Source organism: Coenobita brevimanus, chromosome 77 (assembly GCF_032717465.1).
Source record: "Coenobita brevimanus isolate Jiangsu-jjx chromosome 77, ASM3271746v2, whole genome shotgun sequence".
NCBI classification, from domain to species: domain Eukaryota; kingdom Metazoa; phylum Arthropoda; class Malacostraca; order Decapoda; family Coenobitidae; genus Coenobita; species Coenobita brevimanus.
The window spans coordinates 2,274,320-2,293,523 of record NC_137030.1 but is presented as its reverse complement, the minus strand read 5'-3'; the positions used below and the strand labels follow the sequence as shown (position 1 = coordinate 2,293,523).

The window sequence follows — 19,204 nt, the reverse complement described above, 5'->3', positions numbered from 1 at the left end:
TGCTATACTCGGTTCACTTTCACGGCCTAAAATTGTAATCTCCATCCTGAAAGCTGATCTGTAAAAGAGATTAGCACTACTAGAATACGATGCAGGTTACGAAGTTCAATGGAAAGGATAATAAGACGTTGTGTTGTCTTATTCTGCCACTGAGCTACTTGAATAACCTGCAAAAGGAAAAATTTCCTCTATAGACTTGAGGGCTGCACAGGATCAGCCTCGCGTTTGTTCATTCAGTAGACTTCGAGAACGGATTAGGCAACTTGTGTCCAGAGTTGGATGCAGCATCAAGAAAATGGAAAAAGCCACACGTGCATAAATTTGCTAGGTCCTCTGATTGCAGGGCTTAGGATGGGGAAGGTAGGGCCAAGTCCTATTTTCGGGGGGTTCACACAAAATCCAAAATTTCAAAAGAGGGGAAAGCACCACCCAGCTACCCCACTGATTAGAATTATATACGAGTACATCGCCCTACCTTCTCAACAGCTTCACTGCGTTGGAGTACCACAGAAACGTTATTAAAGCTATTACCACGCGATTTTCTTCAAAAAGTTACTGTAAGAGTAGTGAAGAAGTTAATGAAGGTTATATCTAACATCTCCAGACTGGAAAAAAAAAAAAAAAGATGTAGCAAGAATAAACTGCATTGGTGTAGTGAAAGGTATGTGTGTATTTATCACAACTGTGCAAGGGTCCTTATTCCACATGGGCCACCTGAGTTGTTCCCTTAGCTGCTTGCACCTCATCATCATCATCAATATGGTAGCTATATTAGTATTCCATCCCTTCACTTGATGTAGTTATGCCACCAGGCGACTCTACAGTAAAGGAGTGACCAGCGAAATAGTTTCCTGTAACTCGGGAAACTTTACTATGTTGGGTGGTAACCGTATAACCAAATCCTCCGGTGCTCCAACGGGATGGGGCCCATAAGGGTTTACGCCCGAAGGATGCTGGGTTTTATGGTTAATATAATGCCTCTCAGGGATGAGTGAGCCTGATCACTCTCGTCTTAAATGTTGGAACTGAGAAACGTAGCTCAAAGCCTCTATGCGTCAAAGGGCGAAAAAAAAAAATCAGACCACTACATCTACATCGGAAAGACATAAGCTGCAGAAGAGTGAATTACAGAGTATAATATAAAAAAAAAATAAGTTGCTAAGGAGGAGGTGCTCAGTCCTAACTCCTCGAAGATGCGGCCCAAGGAGTGGCACTTTGATTCGTACGTCTGGAAGGTGGCGGGTCTAGGGCGGGGTCGGCTACATCAACAATCCCACTGCCACCCACACAAGGCAACGGGGAACGACTCATTGCTTTACTTGATTTTAGTTTAGCCCTTTCACTTTAATCTCACCCAGATTTCTGTCCTATTTCTGCTTCCTGATAGCAGTACTTCGTGACCAACATTATTTCTAGTGTTGTTATCAGTGTTTAAGATGAAGAGATTGCAGTTTTAGGCTAAAATGAAGCTACAAATTTAAATCTCATACATCCATTGCTTCATTCCATCACTCCCTTCTGTACGATGAAGTTTATCCGTTCCCAGTCTCTTAGGTCTTTCAGTGGGCTACGTAATTTCTCCCCTACCATACTGACCCACCCCTTCTCTTCTGTCAAGTTCCATCTTGCCATCCCTCACATTCCTTTGTAGTCACCCACTCAGCATCATCTACCATCCATGTTACTGAACATCCCATCATATTTACCGTGCATTTGCCCCCTTAATCAGATTTATTTTGTCGTTGCCAGTCCATTTTGTAGTCTCTCATTATTGTCATACCCCCTACTTGCCCATCATTCCTTCCTATCAATCCTACAGCACCCCTTACACAGTCTGCTTAATCCTCTCGCACGTTACACCCTCACCTATTGTCTCAATCCGTCATCCATAATTTTTCAGTGGTACCCTGTTTTCCCCACTTCATCCCATATTCCTTCAGATGACAGAACTGGGTGTCTCCTCCCAGTCAACATGTTAATTACTGTACTGCAACTGACAGTACAAGTTATCATTAACACATTCACTGTGGTTCTACCTTTAAATCATGATCTGTACAAATTCAGAATATCTATTGCATTGCTTTCTTCAGTATCCCCAAGAACGTGTATTTCAGTGTCAAAGAGGGGAATCGATATTCTTATTCATCCCAAAGCTAGAGATAACTTGAAATTTATCGTAAACCTACAAGCATTCAGCATCAAATGCTAAAATTGTGGAAGTTCATGAAATAACCTGTTTATACAATGGATAGGTTAGTAAAATCTGCATACAACTGGATTTTATTTATTATGGATGTGGTCCATAAAGTTTAATTCTATAATACCGAGTTTCTTGTCCACACACTACTGCTGAGGCATGTGACTGGTCGCTCTCATCTTGAATATCTGGACTGGATGGACATCACAGGCAGTCCTATTATGGCATCAGTGTCTTATCATGCCTGAGAAAGATGAAAATTACGCAAATAACCACATACATCTATAAAATAATTTATCTAAAAGCCAATAATGTCAGAAAAGATTAAGCCATAAGATTTCTCACTGTCTTTCAAAATAAAGTTCTATCATCATGTGTGGCAGGTGTCCTTCACCCATTCAACCTAATTAAGACTAATTGCAGAAAAAGGAAAGGACATCGCCTACATAAATGAGGGAACAAGAATAAAACTAGTCTCTGACGTAAAGGGACAAGTTACATATTACAATCATTACATATTTACAGTACTGGTTAAATCATACTTGCAGTAAAATATTAAATTATCTTAGTTCTACTGCTTCATAATATGCTAATTTGCCTTTTACCCAAATTTACAAATGCATGGGAAAAGCTTATTGATAATTTGGAACATCCCTTACACTGATGATTGCCTGTTATACTTCATAATGCTTTCTTACCTTTATGCAATAATGATGAAAACTGCCACCAAGGTTCATCTGTATGTGGATAGCCGACAGACATGCAGGGATGTTGTTCCTGCAATGGATTGATATTATACCAGATATCAGTTAGAAGTTATAGCTAAAGCCAAGAAAATTGTCAGAAGATTGAGGGTTTGGTAGGTTTTCATTGTCTCAATTTCACATTGTAAGATTCTTCAACTTAACTACTCTTCAGGCTACAGGGCTTACAGTAGATATGGCCTACACAAACCTTCAGTATGAGTACCCTTTTAAGTTAATATACCTGTCAGTATGCTAGAATAAACTATAATCACCAGGATTCGTGGAATTACTTTTATACACAGCAAGTTAAATAAAAAAGTGAACCATTGTGATTACTCTGAATTTCATAGCAAAAAATGCATGTCACAAATGAGAAAAGTATCTAACAGCTTATGTACGGTAATTCTCATTTCATTCATTCTTCATCTAATCCTGTGTTGTCCCATAAAGTTTAAATAATTCAAATACTGCTATATTAACATTCAATGAATATAAAGCAGTACAAAATAACAGCAACTAACCACAGGAAACATTCACATCACCTGCAACAAGTCTACCCTTAATATGCTGAACCCCCAAACATGTCTGATGTGTATTTCAACTAAATTTTAAATGGAGCAGGGTTACCAAGAGGTAACAAAGTATATCTGTTCCACAATGTCGGCTGGAAATTCAGCTTCATTGGTACCAATGGTGTTTTACAGGTTATCATTCTGTAATTTACTGCACTTATATATTTGAAAACAGGATGCAAGATTTCTTGTAGTTTCTTACACCTTCACAGGTGATCTCGTAATAGGCAAGATAGTCTGGCAGCAGCTACACTAAGAACTTCTAATGATGTTCATGTACTCAATATAATTTAGTCATGTAGCAATAACCGCAATGTGCTAGTGTAAATTTCCACTACACAGTTGATGCCTCTGCCTCTATTATAGCAGACATATAAAGTAATCCAGTTCACATGCAGAACTGTCACAGAGTGCAGTCTGCAAACTAACGCCAAAATGTGGAGAGTTTGTTGTGAAATTTGCTGTAGGGCTACTATGCCTCATCATACCGAACATAATTCCCCAGCCACTACATAAAATGTAGTGCAGTATATGGGCCTACACTAAGGTTACCCCATAACTTTGAAGGACAGGTCAGACTAGTCGTAACAGGGGGGGGGGGGGGGGAGTACTATAAGTTATTTTACCTTTATCCAACTGACATCATTGCTTCTTGTTGGATTCTGCATACAGTATCTAGAAATGAAATACAGGTTTATTACAATCTGAATGAACCTAAACAGTATTAAAAAAGAGAGACTATCTTGCAAATACTGGTACAATTCTCCTATTATGTAACTGGTCATTACTCATTAATTTCATAAGTGGTACAGCCAGGGGAAAAAAAGTTTGTCTACCACTGCCTACTTGGGGCATGTCATATGAATCACCTACGAGCACTGAAACATACCAAGCCTTGCTCACTCTGGGAATATTAACTTGCAGGGAAATGTATACAGAAAGAAATATTAGGCAACCCTGTGTCACTTACTGTACCCCCAATGATTAAAATTCACTGACACTTTCCAGCAGGCTGTGGCAATGGTAGGAGTTACTCAAGATAGTTGTGTGATAGCAATATGATTTGGACAAACTCAGAAGGAAAGTCTGATGTTCAAGGATAAATGAGAACTATGAAGGCCATGAGAAAGCTGGCAAACCTATGAGATAACCGAAAATTCATTAAATGCTTGACGAGGACTTGAGAAATGTGGATGGCATTGGATTGGTAGCATATACATATAATAAAAGTAGCATATACATAAGTGTATGTTGTCAAGTAACCAGCAACACAGAGTGCTACCAGAGCAGTCGACAACAAAAATGATCTGCGAACACCCTAGCACCAGCCAGGCACACAGCCTTAACGGTGACTCTGGGCTTCACTTGCTTACAATCACCACCTCAAGTACACACATTACAATACAATATCTACTTCCAGCTGCAGCCTAGGTGTTCATCTCAGAGGAGAAAGCTAACTATAAAGATCCTCACTGCTAATTTGCAATACAGCTCCAGATTTGTTTTACTCCTGAACTGGCATTAAGACTGTTAAGGTCTGATACTTGATCCATGTAGTAACTGCAGATGGCATCAAACCCTTCATATCAATATCCAGTTTTCACCTGATGATGATCCTTAACCCCTTTCAGCTTAGATGATGGTTAAGTGGTTAGATTTGAAGGTCAATTTGTATAATAACAAAGGAAACTTATGCCCACCTAATAACAAAGGCTCACTGAATTTCAATCAAGCACAACTGTGTATTCAAGCTGTAGGCATGGCCCTGTTCAGTCACGTAATAAGCTGACTTGTCCCCACTGCCTGCACTAAACATATTCCGTATTGCTGCAATACATAAATGCCTGTATTCATTCCTTAAAAGCTATAAAAAGATACCAGAGATCCTACGAATGAGGCAGGATAAAAATAAATTATCAATGGCTATACAGCTGTACCTATCGAACTGACTCGTCACAAATATTACACCATACCTTTTCAGCAGTGATAAGATTTTCTGGTTTTCAGAAGATTGGCTTATTGACACATCATATATCCCACTGTCTTCTGGATATAGCATCTCCCCTCTTCCTTTCTGTGCCATATGCTACAGCCCTGTAAAAATGCATATTTTAAAATGCTAGTGACCATCATCGTGACATCTTTTTCACACTTAAGGACAGATTTAGGTACCTTAGGGTTCAGAAAGCAAGAAAGCACAGCAGAGGGATAAATCACAGAAGAATACTGCTAAAAATGAAAATGATTACATGGATGTTAAAACAAGTATTTAAAGACAGTCCCCATTATAGGTTAAGGATGTGCTCCAAAATATCAATTTCACCCATACAACTGAAACTGTGTACGAATGAAACTGTAAACTCATGGAATGTGACACTTCAGCTACAAATAGAAATTCTATATGCATGTTTTTACTGTGGACACTGGAAATATTAAATTAAAAAATAAAGCAACCTACGACAGGGACTGTAAAATCAGCTGTGCGTTGTCTTGTGACCAGCAATGCATAGGGCGCTGCCAGGGCATAGGACAATATAATACTCTATGAACACCCTAGCACCAGTCAGACACACAGCCGTAATGGTGACTCTGGGCTTCACATGCTTATGGTAACAAACTCTGGATCTTATAACAAGTTCCAAGTTCCCATGTCAAAGTCCGTGTTATTATTATTATTATTATTTTTTTTATGTGTCCAACTCTGGGCAAAGGCTTCAGGGCCTATATCTCGGGGGCAGTAGCTTATCCCAAGGCCCAGTAGTCCTCCTACACCTCCACATGTCACCACTTCGGTGCTAACACCCACTGTCCATATTGAATACATGCTAGGGCTGTCTCATACAGGACTGTGTATTGGTATTAGCGGGGGTACTTTTATGACATGTCGGCGGGTCGTCTGGTAGATCAGGAAAGTCTGCTTCTGTGAAATTCAAATCCTTAAACTGTTCCCTGCCCCAGCCGGGATTCGAACCTGGGTCCATCAGGATTGCAGGCCGCCTCTCTACCGACTGAGCAAAGATAAAAGCAAAACCATACATTCTTGTCTGCATCATAAACTTTAATGAACATGGTCCCAGGTATGCAAGTCATTACAAAAGTTCTACTATAGCTCATTCAGTACAGTACAGGCAGTCTCATTTAAGTACCTTAAATATCACTTAATTAACCTACATACTCAGCTAGTCAGAACATAAGGTAACCAGGAAGAGGTAGATAAATACAAATCACTAACAACCCAGCTGTAACTTAAATTAATGTAAAACTGTTATACCTCTCGGCAGCATTCACATTACCTTATCTTTGGTGGTTGGCTGGTAGTCATTTTCTGTGCTGCATATCAAGCTCTTTTCTGGACATCATATTTGCTGTTCTCTTTTACACAATGCAATTCACACACCATGCATCCCTGTAAAAATAAATAAATAAATAAATAAAAATAAGACACAGAACAGTGCAGTGCTGAACTCCGCATATTTCCAAGCAAAAATCAGACTGCAAGTTGGGTCAAAACCTCAGCTATTAGTTCAATGCATCTTTACACTGGTCATGCCAATTGTAAAATTCACCCATGGGCAGCCAAAGAAATACGCTAAGACCTTCTCAGCTCGGGAAAAACAACCAGAAAGGGGAAAGGAAATGAAGGAACTTGGCCACAATTAATTAGGCTGTCAAAGTCAGGATTGTGTTACAATGTTCTGTGCATTGTTTTGTGACCAGCAATGCATAGGGCACTGCCAGGGCATAAGACAACATAATAATCTATGAACACCCTAGCACCAGTCAGGCACAGAACCATAACGGTGACTCTGGGCTTCAATTGTTTATAACAAACTATTAACAATATAGATATTTCATTCATGGGAAATTAGAATATGAATATTACTTACATTTAATTTTAAATTATCCCCTTTGCTCCCAGGTGTAAATCACGTAGGTCAAGCATAAATACCATTCCCCTCATGGCGCCCATGCACTACGTATCTACTTTCTTGCATGTTCATGTTCAGCAAACTGTTCTTTGTGTACTTTTGTGCTACATACTGTATACAGTTCATCTAATATACATACATAAATATTCTTCTTTGCTAACCATGTCTTATTCAAGTATGGTAGTTTAGTCACTCTTGTAGGAGCCCCCTTGCATGGGTCAACTTGTTTACTGAAGTTCCATCCTCTTGGCATGCTCAAATAATCTCAATCTACCCTTCCTCATTACAGCACCAATACACTTCAGTCCCATCCTTCCTCTCAACTCTGTAATCCTAGCTCTCCCAGGCCACGCTTTTTAGTACAGTACTGTAATATCAATTTGGCAATTATGGAAATTTATAGGCAATACTTCTATAATGCCATTAAAGGAAATTACAACCCCACCATCCAGCACAGATACAAGACTAAGAAGTGTCTGTAGCATCCCTAACCTTTTCAGTATAGTTTTTCTTACAGCCTCCACTGTACTTATTTAGCTCTGAAAAGAGCCTGAATGGATTAATGAAGGCTATGTAATCCTCCATGCTCAAAGTACTGAGATCTAAACGGCTTTTTTCAGAACCTCTGTGGGAATCTGGGTATGATATTACCAACCTTACCCCTCCCCCCATTTTTTTCCTTCATTTTCTGACTTGTCCTGAAACCAGTGCTCTCCATCTTGAATGTTTGGTTGTTACAACAGTATACGATATGGTGCCAGTCACAATAAAGTGACATGCAAAGTATACAACAAAGCCACAGCATTCTCTCTCCAACTGGTTAGTAAAATAAGCTGCAAGAGTGAAGCTCGTGTACAGGTACTTATGTGTACAATTACCTTGATCCCAACTTATCACTGGCCGCCATTCCCAAACAGATGTCTGTCATACCTTAATTAGGCATAACATTTTATCACTGATCCTACACCCCAGTAAAAAATCTTCAGAATGCTGTATCTCATTTATATGTCATACAAAATGCCAAAACTGATCGGCAGAAAATACATTAGTCATGTTAAAGGAAAGATCAATGGATGTTATACTGAACTGTACATCATCTCTGTGACCAGCAACACATTCAGTGCTGCCAGGGCCACTGGACAACATGATTAATCTGTGAACACCCTAATATCCATAAATAGCCTTACCTAGCAACTAGGGAATTCACTTATGTTTATTATTAACACATTATACAAAGCTACTAAATAATAATAATAATATATATACCTGTTTATGACAAATTGTGATCCTGCTTCCATTATTTTCAGTTGTGTATCAGATGGCTCTCACTTTCATGGCTCTGAATGCTTGGACATATCTGGTTCTCTTACAAAACTGTAGACACCCATCTCTGTAAAAAAACTCCGGGTAATATAGCCTAAGCATTGAAAAGAAATCTTCCGATATGGTACGATATGAGAAATGCCAGCAGTTAAATATTCTGTTCATTGTCTTGTGACCGGCAACACATAGGGCAGTGCCAGGGCATAAGGACAAGGAAATACTTTGTGAACACCCTAGCACCAATCAGGCACACAGCCATAACGGTGACTCTGGGCTTCACATAAATAAATGTTGCAAAGTGCAGGGAATCATTGTTATAAGGAACCCTTTTTGATAACCATTATAAACACAGAGGAACAAATTAGAGTTAGGCCGATTAATCGGCAGGTAACCTGCCTCGTCGGCCACTTTGTCGATTAGCTGAAGATCCCTATTTCTGTCTTTTCTACTAACCTGCATAACTTATGTCAGTATGTGAGTATGGTGATGTTACCAAAACTCTGACATCTCTCCAAAGCATTTATTTCATGGAAGTTCCTATACAAATGTATATTAGTTTGTACACTACCATTTCCAGTAGCATCTAGGATCACCTCAAGAACAAGAAAAATAACAAATTGTAACATTTACAACCATGATGCACAGAACAAGGTATTGCAAAAGCAAAACTGCTGTACTGTACAGAAGAGTGGCAAATGACAAACTATTTGCTCTCCATACAGATAGCAGTTGGGCAGTACAGTCAAAAATAACATTAGGGTGATGTCTTTAACTCTGTGCTACCAATAATTTCAGGAAGATTAATTACATTTAAAATTTCTTAATAACTGGCCCATTAATCAGTGTCAGCCAATTATTGACTACTGATAAATCAGTAATCTGTAATCGGCAAATTTGCTTATTGGCCCAACCCTAGAAAAAATCTGAAACTGCCTTAGATCTCCCTTATTGATGAGGAATGTCTAGAGCAATCAGTTCAGTTGATAGGTGATAATTGCCCTAGCATCAGCATTTCTCTTGCTGATTTATCAGTTTTTACTTTTTATCATTCATTAGCAATAAAACTAAACTACTGTGTTTGTCTGATTCTTGTATAACTCTAATGTACAGTGCAGTACTTCTTTACATGTACAGTAAACTGTTCCAATCAAAATAATAAAACACACATAGAATTAAGTGACTGCCAGAAGTAATTTTCCTGCTTCATATTACTGATGTGAAAATCATTAATCTCATTCTACCTCACCTCCGTGCACACACGTGGGGTGAAGTATCGGTTTAGGACTGTATTCGCATTCCCAATGCCGTAGTGAAAATGAGTCACACATTCACCCATCATTCAAGACCCATCATAGGAACATTTACAGTTGGGAAGAAAAATCCTCCAATAACTGACTAATGACTATCTCAGAAGCAGGTTACTGTCTGGGAGGAACCGAGTTTTTTTTATTAAAAAATGGGAAGGAATGTCGAGGGGAAAAATGGGAGAAAGGACCGGCAAGGGCAGGTTAAAATATATACAGTACAGTATGGTACGAATTATGATGTGCAAAATTTGGAAGGGAAATTGGGCAATGAATGGGGAAATGAGAGGCAGTGGAAATATAAGGGAGGCTAGATGGGGTAATGAAAATTATGTCTGCGATCAAGGTCACCACTAATACTGAAAACTATTTAGTTTTACAGACGCACTGACAGTAATTACTACGATTTAATATGCCAACATAAGAAATGAAATTTACCGAAATGTGTAAAGTATCAAAAGCATGTTTTATCCCAACTCGCTTGGATAAATGTATTAATAAAATTCTGAATTACGTAAAACACTCTAGAATACTTTAAAGCTCTGGAGTAATGTGCATAGAATATATGGAAATTTATACCAAAAAGAAATGGATGAAGTAAGATTAAATTCTCACCTTGACGTCGCCATCTCCTTCGTGGGTGGTTCAGGAACGAGTGAGAACGAAAATTGCTCTTCCGGGAAGAAGTTAATTTCGTTTTTCAACAGTGATTTAAAAATGAGCAAGATTTTTATGCTGTAAATAATGTGTGACCTTTCTAACTAAATAGTAGTCAGGAATAGCCATAATTTCGTTTATGTTTTAGGGATAATGTTGATAAAAAAATTTTGTTGCTTCATTTGCAATAAATGTACTCATAAATATCGGTTATTAATATATTGATTTCTCTCAGCAGTATAATCTCAGATTTGTAGTACGATCTGTAGGAGAGAGAGAGAGAGAGAGAGAGAGAGAGAGAGAGAGAGAGAGAGAGAGAGAGAGAGAGAGAGATTTTCGCTAAGTTCGGCCTGAGGGGTTTTCTTAAAATCAAATTTTTATTATATAGTATTACTGCTGCACCTCATTCCGTTTATGATAAGGGCAGTCTTTTGAGCTAAAAATAAGTGACCGATTTTGTGTGTATCAATATGTCACGGAATTATTGCCGAATGTTATGCATTTCGAACACGCACCTCGGAGGAAACGTCATTTTTCATCACGGGAAGAAATTTTTGTTCTGACGTCATATATCACCATGTTTGCTGGTTTATCTTCAAATAATACACAGGGTGAGAATGTGAATTATTGAGACTCAGTTATATATCCACATGTGTTAAATTATTGTTGGGGAATGTGAAAACTATAAGCATAATATGATAAGGTTTTCATTTTTTTTTTTTTTTTTTGAAGGCATTAAGATATATAGAACAATATAGATAGGAGGAACGTGTCAGCTGTCACGGTATATTATTGATTTTTGTAGAAAAGTACACTATTTATTATTCTTTGTATAATGTAGGCCAGCATTATAATGTTCTGTTGCTCCAGTTTTCATTTTTTTTCCCCCCAGTCATGACAGTGCACCTCAGAATCGTTGTAGAACTTGGGTAAATGCCCTTTTATTTTTCAGCCAGATTTATATTTTACTCATTTTGTCTTAATTTGCTTCCAGTGATATATTGATCAGTTTTTAGTGTCCCCAACAATTTTCATTCCTCCCCCAAAGTCAGGTTAGGTTGTATCATATGTAAATTTGCAGTTTCAGACAGTCTGTCTATAGCCAGATACCATAATCCTGTAAGGGATGGCTGTTTGTCTTTGAGTTGTTTTATGGGGAGGGATGTCAACCCTCTGCCAACCCACTTGTTGACATGTAGGGAACATGTGTGGGTTGATTATATATATGGTTACCACCCAGTGTTGTAAGTGGTTTCTTGGCTTACAGGAAACCAATAGGCATGTTATACAATATAATGTCACCTAAAAAGTATTAAAAAGTGACAGAAAAGATGGGAGCAATAGGAAGAGAGGAGGGCAGATGCTGAAAAATTGATACAGGTGAAGGCAGAAGTAAGCAGCACTACATCAAGTGAGTGGATGATGATCACATGATGCCAGCACCTGTCAGAGTATGTCAGTAAGTTATATGCATAACTTCATGAATCCAGGTGATGTCCTTTATAGTCTTGCTACTGCCACCCAGTTTTATTCATTTAGGAACCCATGTTGAATTGGTTTTACCTTACACCTCCAGTCCCAAAAGTATCCCCTGAGCAGAAGAAAGTTTTGTGGAGATTGCAATAATAGTCCCAGAAAGATGTCTCACCAAAGGATGTAATTTATCAGTCTAGCAGTAGCCACAGCAAGATAAACGTCATATTCCAATAAAGGGTGGATTGAAGGAGTTATGTTAATCTTTTAGGCCATCAGAATAGAATTGTCAGGTTTTGCAGGCTCTCAGTATTTTTTTTTTTTTTAAGTGTTTAACAATATTGAAATTCTTAATTCTCATTTTACCTGAAAAGATACAGTAAACCTGGTATATGTCACCTTTTTTTTTTTTTTTTTTTTATGCGAGGAAGAAGGAACCAAAGGCCATGAGCCCGCAGTAACAGTTCCCTCCAAGAGAAAAACAAAATACAATAGAGAGCCAAATTCAAGATCCGATCATTTTGAGATGCCTGGACACACTGCGTTTGAAAGACTGGAGATCATAGGCAGGAGGAAATACAGACAGAGGGAGACAGTTCCAGAGCTGACCCGTTGCATGAATGAAAGACTGGGAGTAACGGTTAACTCTTGCATTAGAGAGTTGGACAGAAAAGGGATGAGAGTTTGCTGCCAGACGGGTGCTACGCGCCCGTCGTAGAGGTGGAGGAATGCAAGCAGACAGTTCAGAGGAGCAGTGACCATTAAAGTAGCGATAGAAAAGAGATAAAGATGCAACAGTGCGGCGAAGAGACAGAGGTTGAAGGGAGTCAGTAAGAGGAGGAGAGTTAATGAGACGAAAAGCCTTTGACTCCACCCTATTGAGAAGAGCTGTATGTGGGGAGCCTCCCCACACATGAGAGTTGTACTCCACACAGGGGCGGATAAAACCCCTGTATAGAGTCAACAATTGTGCAGGGGTAAAGAAAGAGCGGAGTCGGCTTAGCACACCCAATCTCTTGGAAGCAGATTTTACAAGAGATGCAATATGATCTTTCCAAGATAAATCCCGAGTAAATGAAACCCCAAGCATGTTCAAGGATGATGCAGGATTAATCTGAATATTATTAAACATTAGTGGGTATACCTGTGGAAGATTTTGTCGGGTTGATAGGTGTAAGAACTGAGTCTTAGAAGCATTAAAGACAACCATATTATTTTTACCCCAGTCAGAGATATGAGCCAAGTCAGACATTAGGTGTGCCATAGCCTCATCCCTTGTTTCTTGAAGTAACTGTTGAGATGGGCGTTGCGGGAACCGAATGGAAAGGTGAAGGGTGGAGTCATCAGCGTATGAGTGGATAGAGTTAGATGTACAGCTTAGAAGATCATTGATGAATAAAAGGAAGAGAGTTGGTGATAGGACAGAGCCCTGAGGAACACCACTGTTGATAGATCTAGGAGAAGAACGATGGCCGTCTACGACAGCAGCTATAGAACGACCAGAAAGGAAGCTAGCGATGAAGGTACAGATAGAAGGATAGAAACCGTAGGAGGGCAGTTTGGAAATTAAAGATTTATGCCAGACTCGATCGAAAGCCTTTGAGATGTCAAGTGCAATGGCAAAGCTTTCGCCAAAGTCCCTAATTTGATGTTTATTTTTACCAATAATTCTGCTGTAAATTACAGAGACATTGTCTGTTAAAGTTTTGGTGCTGTGTGTAAAGCTGATTTACCAGTTCCCACCAATTTACAGTGTCAGTTCTTAGGAAGAAATTGTGCTTGGAAAAGTTCCTTGGTATAATGAGAACTTTATGTAGAGAAACTATAGTGGAAATTTATGTAAATACTTGTATAACAGTAGCAGAATCACTGAGCTGGTGTATGCCCAATTTTTTCTTCATTTTTTTCTTTTCGCCTAGACCATAATCGGCCTGAGCTGTATGAGGAAGTGAAGTTGTACACCAATGCTCGGGAGAGAGAGAAGTAAGTGCATTAAGGTACTGTCCTTTTAATGTTTTCTTAACCCATACAGTAAAAGAGCAGTAAATAAAGTATTAAATATACTGGTACTCTGCTACATACCTGTGCTGTATTACACAATTTCTATATCTATTGCCAGATGCCTTAATCCTGTAAGGGACGGCCACAAACAAATTTAATCCATGTCGCCTTGTCCCCCGCCATTTCACTACCCTCCCCCCTACTCATACCACCCTCTCTGAAATTCCTGTCCACTCCATCCCTGTATCTCAGCCTCAGCCTCCCCCTCCCTTTCCACCCCCTCCACCTCTCTCACTTACACTCTCCTCGTTAATCTCTCGATCTCTATTCCCTCCACATGGCCAAACCACCTTAATGTATTTCTCCTAACACTCTCTCACATCCACATCACAATGCTCCTTCACTTCCTCATTTATCAGTCTGTCTCTCCATGTAACCACATTCTCTTCTGAAATAACTCATTTCCACTGCCCTCACTCTTGACTTGTGTGCTTACACATTTTGAAGTTAATAATGTTTAGCCTGGTATTTATAACAAACACAATATACTGTAGTATTTTGAATTAAGAGATCCCAGTTTATAGTAAGTTTAAATTCTTTTCATTTGTTGGTTAGGCGAGCTTGCTGCATACTAAGGCACTCTGTATGTTAGCATGTTCCTGCATCTTAAGTTAACATTAATGTCATTAGTGGGAATTAATGTTGGGATAAAGTGATATGATGGTGATGATGATAAGGTAGTTTTACCATATGTGACCATTTAGGGAACCTACCCATTTCATTCATAACAGGAGTTGGGTTAGGATGTTGATGATGATGATGATGATGAAGAAGATGAATAGTTTTACCTCACATCACTTCCTTCTTACAGGTATGACAATCTGGCTGAATTGTACGCTGTGATAAATACTCTTCAGTCTCTGGAGAAGATGTACATCAAGGTTAGTGACTGATGTTAAGTGTCCTGGTGCTGGGTGGTTTAGTGGTTAGAATGCCCCAGTTGAAGCTATGGCCTTGTACAGGTTCAGTCCCCAAGAGTTGACTGAAGATTAGCCACTTCACTCCAAGGACATATTGTATTATGTGGTAATACTATCACCATATGGTTTTATTTTAATTTAAGAGACTTCTTGCAATGGAGGAGCTATATTCAGTTTTCATCTTACTGGTAGAGGTCTGTGCTAAGTTGAGCAAAGTTGTTTGTGGCTAAATACAGGTACAACATTAGTTAACCTTTTCACTACCTGTATAATTCTTCATTTTGAACAGTTGAATGGCACTGATATCAAGACATAACAAGGACTTATTGTAAAACTTTGTTTTGCAGGATGTGGTAGCCCCAAAGGAGTACACAGCATGGTGCAGCAAGCTCCTGGTGCAGTATAAGGCAGCCTTCAAGTTGGTGCAGTGTGATGAGTTCCCTAGTGTTGAGGCATTTGTCAAAAAGTATAAGGTTGGTGCAAAATCTTGTGAGTTTTTGGAAAGAAAACCATGTACTGTGTTGGGTTGTAACCATATAGCTAATGAATGACAGTGATGAGGATGAGAATAATGGTGTTGGTGGTGATAAAAAAAATCTTTTGAGTCTAATTCTTCTGACCTTCCAGCTTGACTGTCCAGCAGCCCTAGACAGAATCCGTGAAGATCGACCAATCACCATCAAGGATGATAAGGGCAACACCAGCAAGTGTATTGCTGACATTGTGTCTGTGAGTTGATCCTACTTTGTTGATGTTGTTGCTGTTGAAGGGTCTTTTGATCCCCTTTGCATGAATAGTGACATGGAGGGTGTGTGGTGCTGTGTGTTGCAGATAGAAGGGTGGCTGGGTATCAGGGAATGGAGTGTCTAGCGTATGCTCAGATTCATTAAAAAAAAAAAAAAAAAAAAAAAAAAAAGCAAACTCCATTTTTTTTGTATCTGTATGATCGTCCAGACTTTATCTCCTACCAAAAGTAAGTAAAATTATCAAATACTTGTGAAATATTTTAAGCCATTTTTTAATGATATTGTCTGTACTTGTGGAAGAAAAGAGTAGAACAGATATTGGAGAGAAAGAGAGGTGGGAAAAAAAGAAAAAAGAACAGAAAGGGTAACTGAGAGATATACAGTATGTAAGGATATAGTAGCCAGGGAACAATCTTTTCATAGCATATGATAGCATATGAGGGGATCCTGTGAGGAAGCAAGACACTGGAGATAATGATGAAGATGGCAACTTGAATTTCCAACTGTACAAAAGACAGTACTAATTAATCTTGTGTTTTGCAGTTGTTCATCACATTAATGGATAAACTGAGGTTGGGTATCAATGCTAATGATGAGCTGCAGCCTGATCTGAAAGATCTGCATGAGAACATGACCCGACTCTCTCTTATACCACAGGTCAGTTTCACTTTAACTCTTTCAGTATAATTATTTTATTTATTTTTGCTAGTAATCCTGTTTTATTCAGCTTAAGGGAGACATCTTGAAGTGAGGAGGTTAGTGATGGTTATATTGGATTTCTGTTTTGAAAGAACTGTATTTTGTTTGGAATTAGTTTTAACAAGTAATAAGGCATCATCATACTGAACAGTAGTGCCAGCAAAATAAGCCAAGTCATGATGACACTGAACAGGGTAATCCAGTTATTAGCTCCTTTGTAAATAAGTCACCCCTTGCTGTAGGGGCATTCTTTTTTTGTTAATAAGTCCCCAGGAAATTATAGAAAAATTGCTGATTGAAGTTTCAGTGCATTTTATAAAGTTGATTTGCCAGTTTCCCCCAGTTGATGGGGTACCAGTTGTATGGAAAGTGTTACAGTATTTAAAACTGCATCCTTGGCTGCCTGTAATACTGCCAAGGACATAATCTGGTCATATACTGTGCCTTTAAAAATATTTTATCTTGGTTTGCCCACCCTCTGGCCCTTATACCCTATGTAGAGGAATACTATGGGACTGGCTGCTACTATTTCTAATTTCATTTTGTGTACATATCATTGCACACAGCTTTAACTTGGCCTGAATTTAGCATTTCTTCATCTTAAATGCTGAGAAGTAACAAGAGATTAACACTAGAATATGATGTTAGTCACAGAGAAGTTCTGTGGGGTGAGTGCAGAGTTGTAGCTTGATCAAATTTTGTCATTGAGCTGTAAGAAGAGATTAACCCTAGAATATGATATTATGGGAAGACTGGAGAGCCACAATTTTATATTAGGCTGCCATTGGGGTACAGGATGAAAACTGCTTAGTTAAGGTGTACTGTCTATTACCACACTTTTTGCACCATCGCAGGACTTCGATGGACGAGCCAAGGTGCGAGAATGGATCAGTACCCTGGAGGGAATGACCGCAGATGAAACCCTCTCTGAGACTGAGGTGCGGCAGATGATATTTGACCTGGAGTCTGCTTACAATGCCTTCAATCGTCTCCTTCAGCACACCTAAATCTCGCCAGGTCATGGGAAATGGGCAGAATAGGTCACAGAATAGCTAGATGAATTATACCCATCATCTTTCATCGTCTTCATCATCCTAATGGTATTTTCCACTGACAAATGTTACCAGGTATATGTATTTAAATGTGACCCTTATTTGATTGTTGATATTGAAGCTACATGTGAAAGGTGTGACTGTGAGATGGAACCAAGATTCAGGAAGTATGAATGGTGAGTGAATGAGTGTGTGACGTATTTCATTGGGCATGCTGGTGATTAGTTCTCCCACAATATTTTTATTTCTTTTCCTTGCTTTCTGGTCTCTACCTGACCTGACCTTTGTTTGTGAAAAAGAAGCAGGATGGTGATGATGATGATGATAATGATATACATATAAAATAATCTTTAAGTAGGCTGGATCAATCATCAGACACATGGGTCTTTAGTCTTATTCTCCAACAGTCATGGTGTCTGAGAAAGCCAGTCTCCTAACTCTACTACCACTGTCTGATCAAGCAAGGTAATACAGTCTTCATTTTAAGTCAGAGATGTGTTCTATAGTATCACATTTTATTCAGCATTATTGATAATGTAACCAAGACAAACTAGCAGTCAACTTTTATATAATTTACTGTGGACATTATACCAAAATAATTTTATAATGATAGCTGATCATGAATTATTTTAAACTGATTATAATGAAGTTCTGAGCCACAAATTATTTTTGATGGAGAGCTCCTCTACTTGCTCCATAGTTAGGCTGAAGCTATTGTACCTCCACAATAAACACATTTTCAATATTTGGTATAATTCATCCATTCAATTAATCATGGCATAATGCAACAAGACACATCACTAAGTAAGAGTTCTCAGTGTGAGTGGAAGATAAAGGAACAAGAAAAAGAGACATATTTATTGGGTGGTGACCATATACTGTAAATGATAAGTGGATGCTTGATGGTTGGATGGTTGAAAACATTTCATGTAGATGTGGCCCATAAGGGTTTACATTTGATGGGTAGGTGGGGTTTATTGCTTATGTAATGCCATTCAGAGGTGAGTGAGTGGTCAAATGTCTGCACTGAGTAGCCAAGCTCTGGACTAATACACTCCAACTGGGGCAGAGGATTAGATGATAGCAAGATAGACAAAATGATGGGTTTCTTGTGTTTTATATATGTAGTCTACATAAATCCCAGACCTGATTTTTTTTTTTTTCTTTTTTTTTAATGATTGTGACCCTATGATATCAAACAGTGTTATAGTGCACACATGTTATTTGTTTATTTCCATGATAAGATTGTGGTGAGATGTATCAAAGCATGTGTATCCTGATAGGAATGTTTACACATCTTGTCTCACTTGGATATGTTGTGAACCAACATCCTTCCGAGCTGGAGTTCATTTCTCCTTTTCTAACTGCGATTAACTTTCCAAGTTTTGCTACTGGTAGTTGTTACAAGGTATAAGATCACACTTCTCAAGTGAATGTGAATACAGTGTAATAATTTTATGCATGGTGAAACAGAATCTAAGATTACAGTTTATGGTGATAAGGTTTGTCTCTTGTAAATTTATAT

At 38.7% G+C, this 19,204-nt stretch overlaps 1 protein-coding gene and 1 long non-coding RNA gene across 2 annotated transcripts; one reads left to right on the top strand and one right to left on the bottom strand.

Annotated features, from left to right (window-relative positions):
- Positions 1-2,278: 2,278 nt before the first annotated feature.
- Positions 2,279-10,719, bottom strand: LOC145408453 (uncharacterized). The gene is made up of 7 exons (XR_013898923.1): positions 10,687-10,719; positions 8,711-8,834; positions 6,809-6,921; positions 5,489-5,609; positions 4,142-4,190; positions 2,896-2,974; positions 2,279-2,441 (listed from the first exon to the last, which is right to left on the bottom strand). It is a non-coding gene; the product is annotated as an uncharacterized LOC145408453 (long non-coding RNA).
- A 523-nt stretch (positions 10,720-11,242) lies between these two features.
- Vps28 (vacuolar protein sorting 28) lies at positions 11,243-18,730 on the top strand. Its single transcript, XM_080279260.1, has 7 exons — positions 11,243-11,339; positions 14,121-14,184; positions 15,074-15,143; positions 15,530-15,655; positions 15,810-15,911; positions 16,472-16,585; positions 17,482-18,730. The coding sequence occupies exons 1-7, from the start codon at positions 11,306-11,308 to the stop codon at positions 17,632-17,634; spliced, it is 663 nt and encodes a 220-aa protein (XP_080135386.1). The 5' UTR covers positions 11,243-11,305; the 3' UTR covers positions 17,635-18,730.
- Positions 18,731-19,204: the final 474 nt, after the last annotated feature.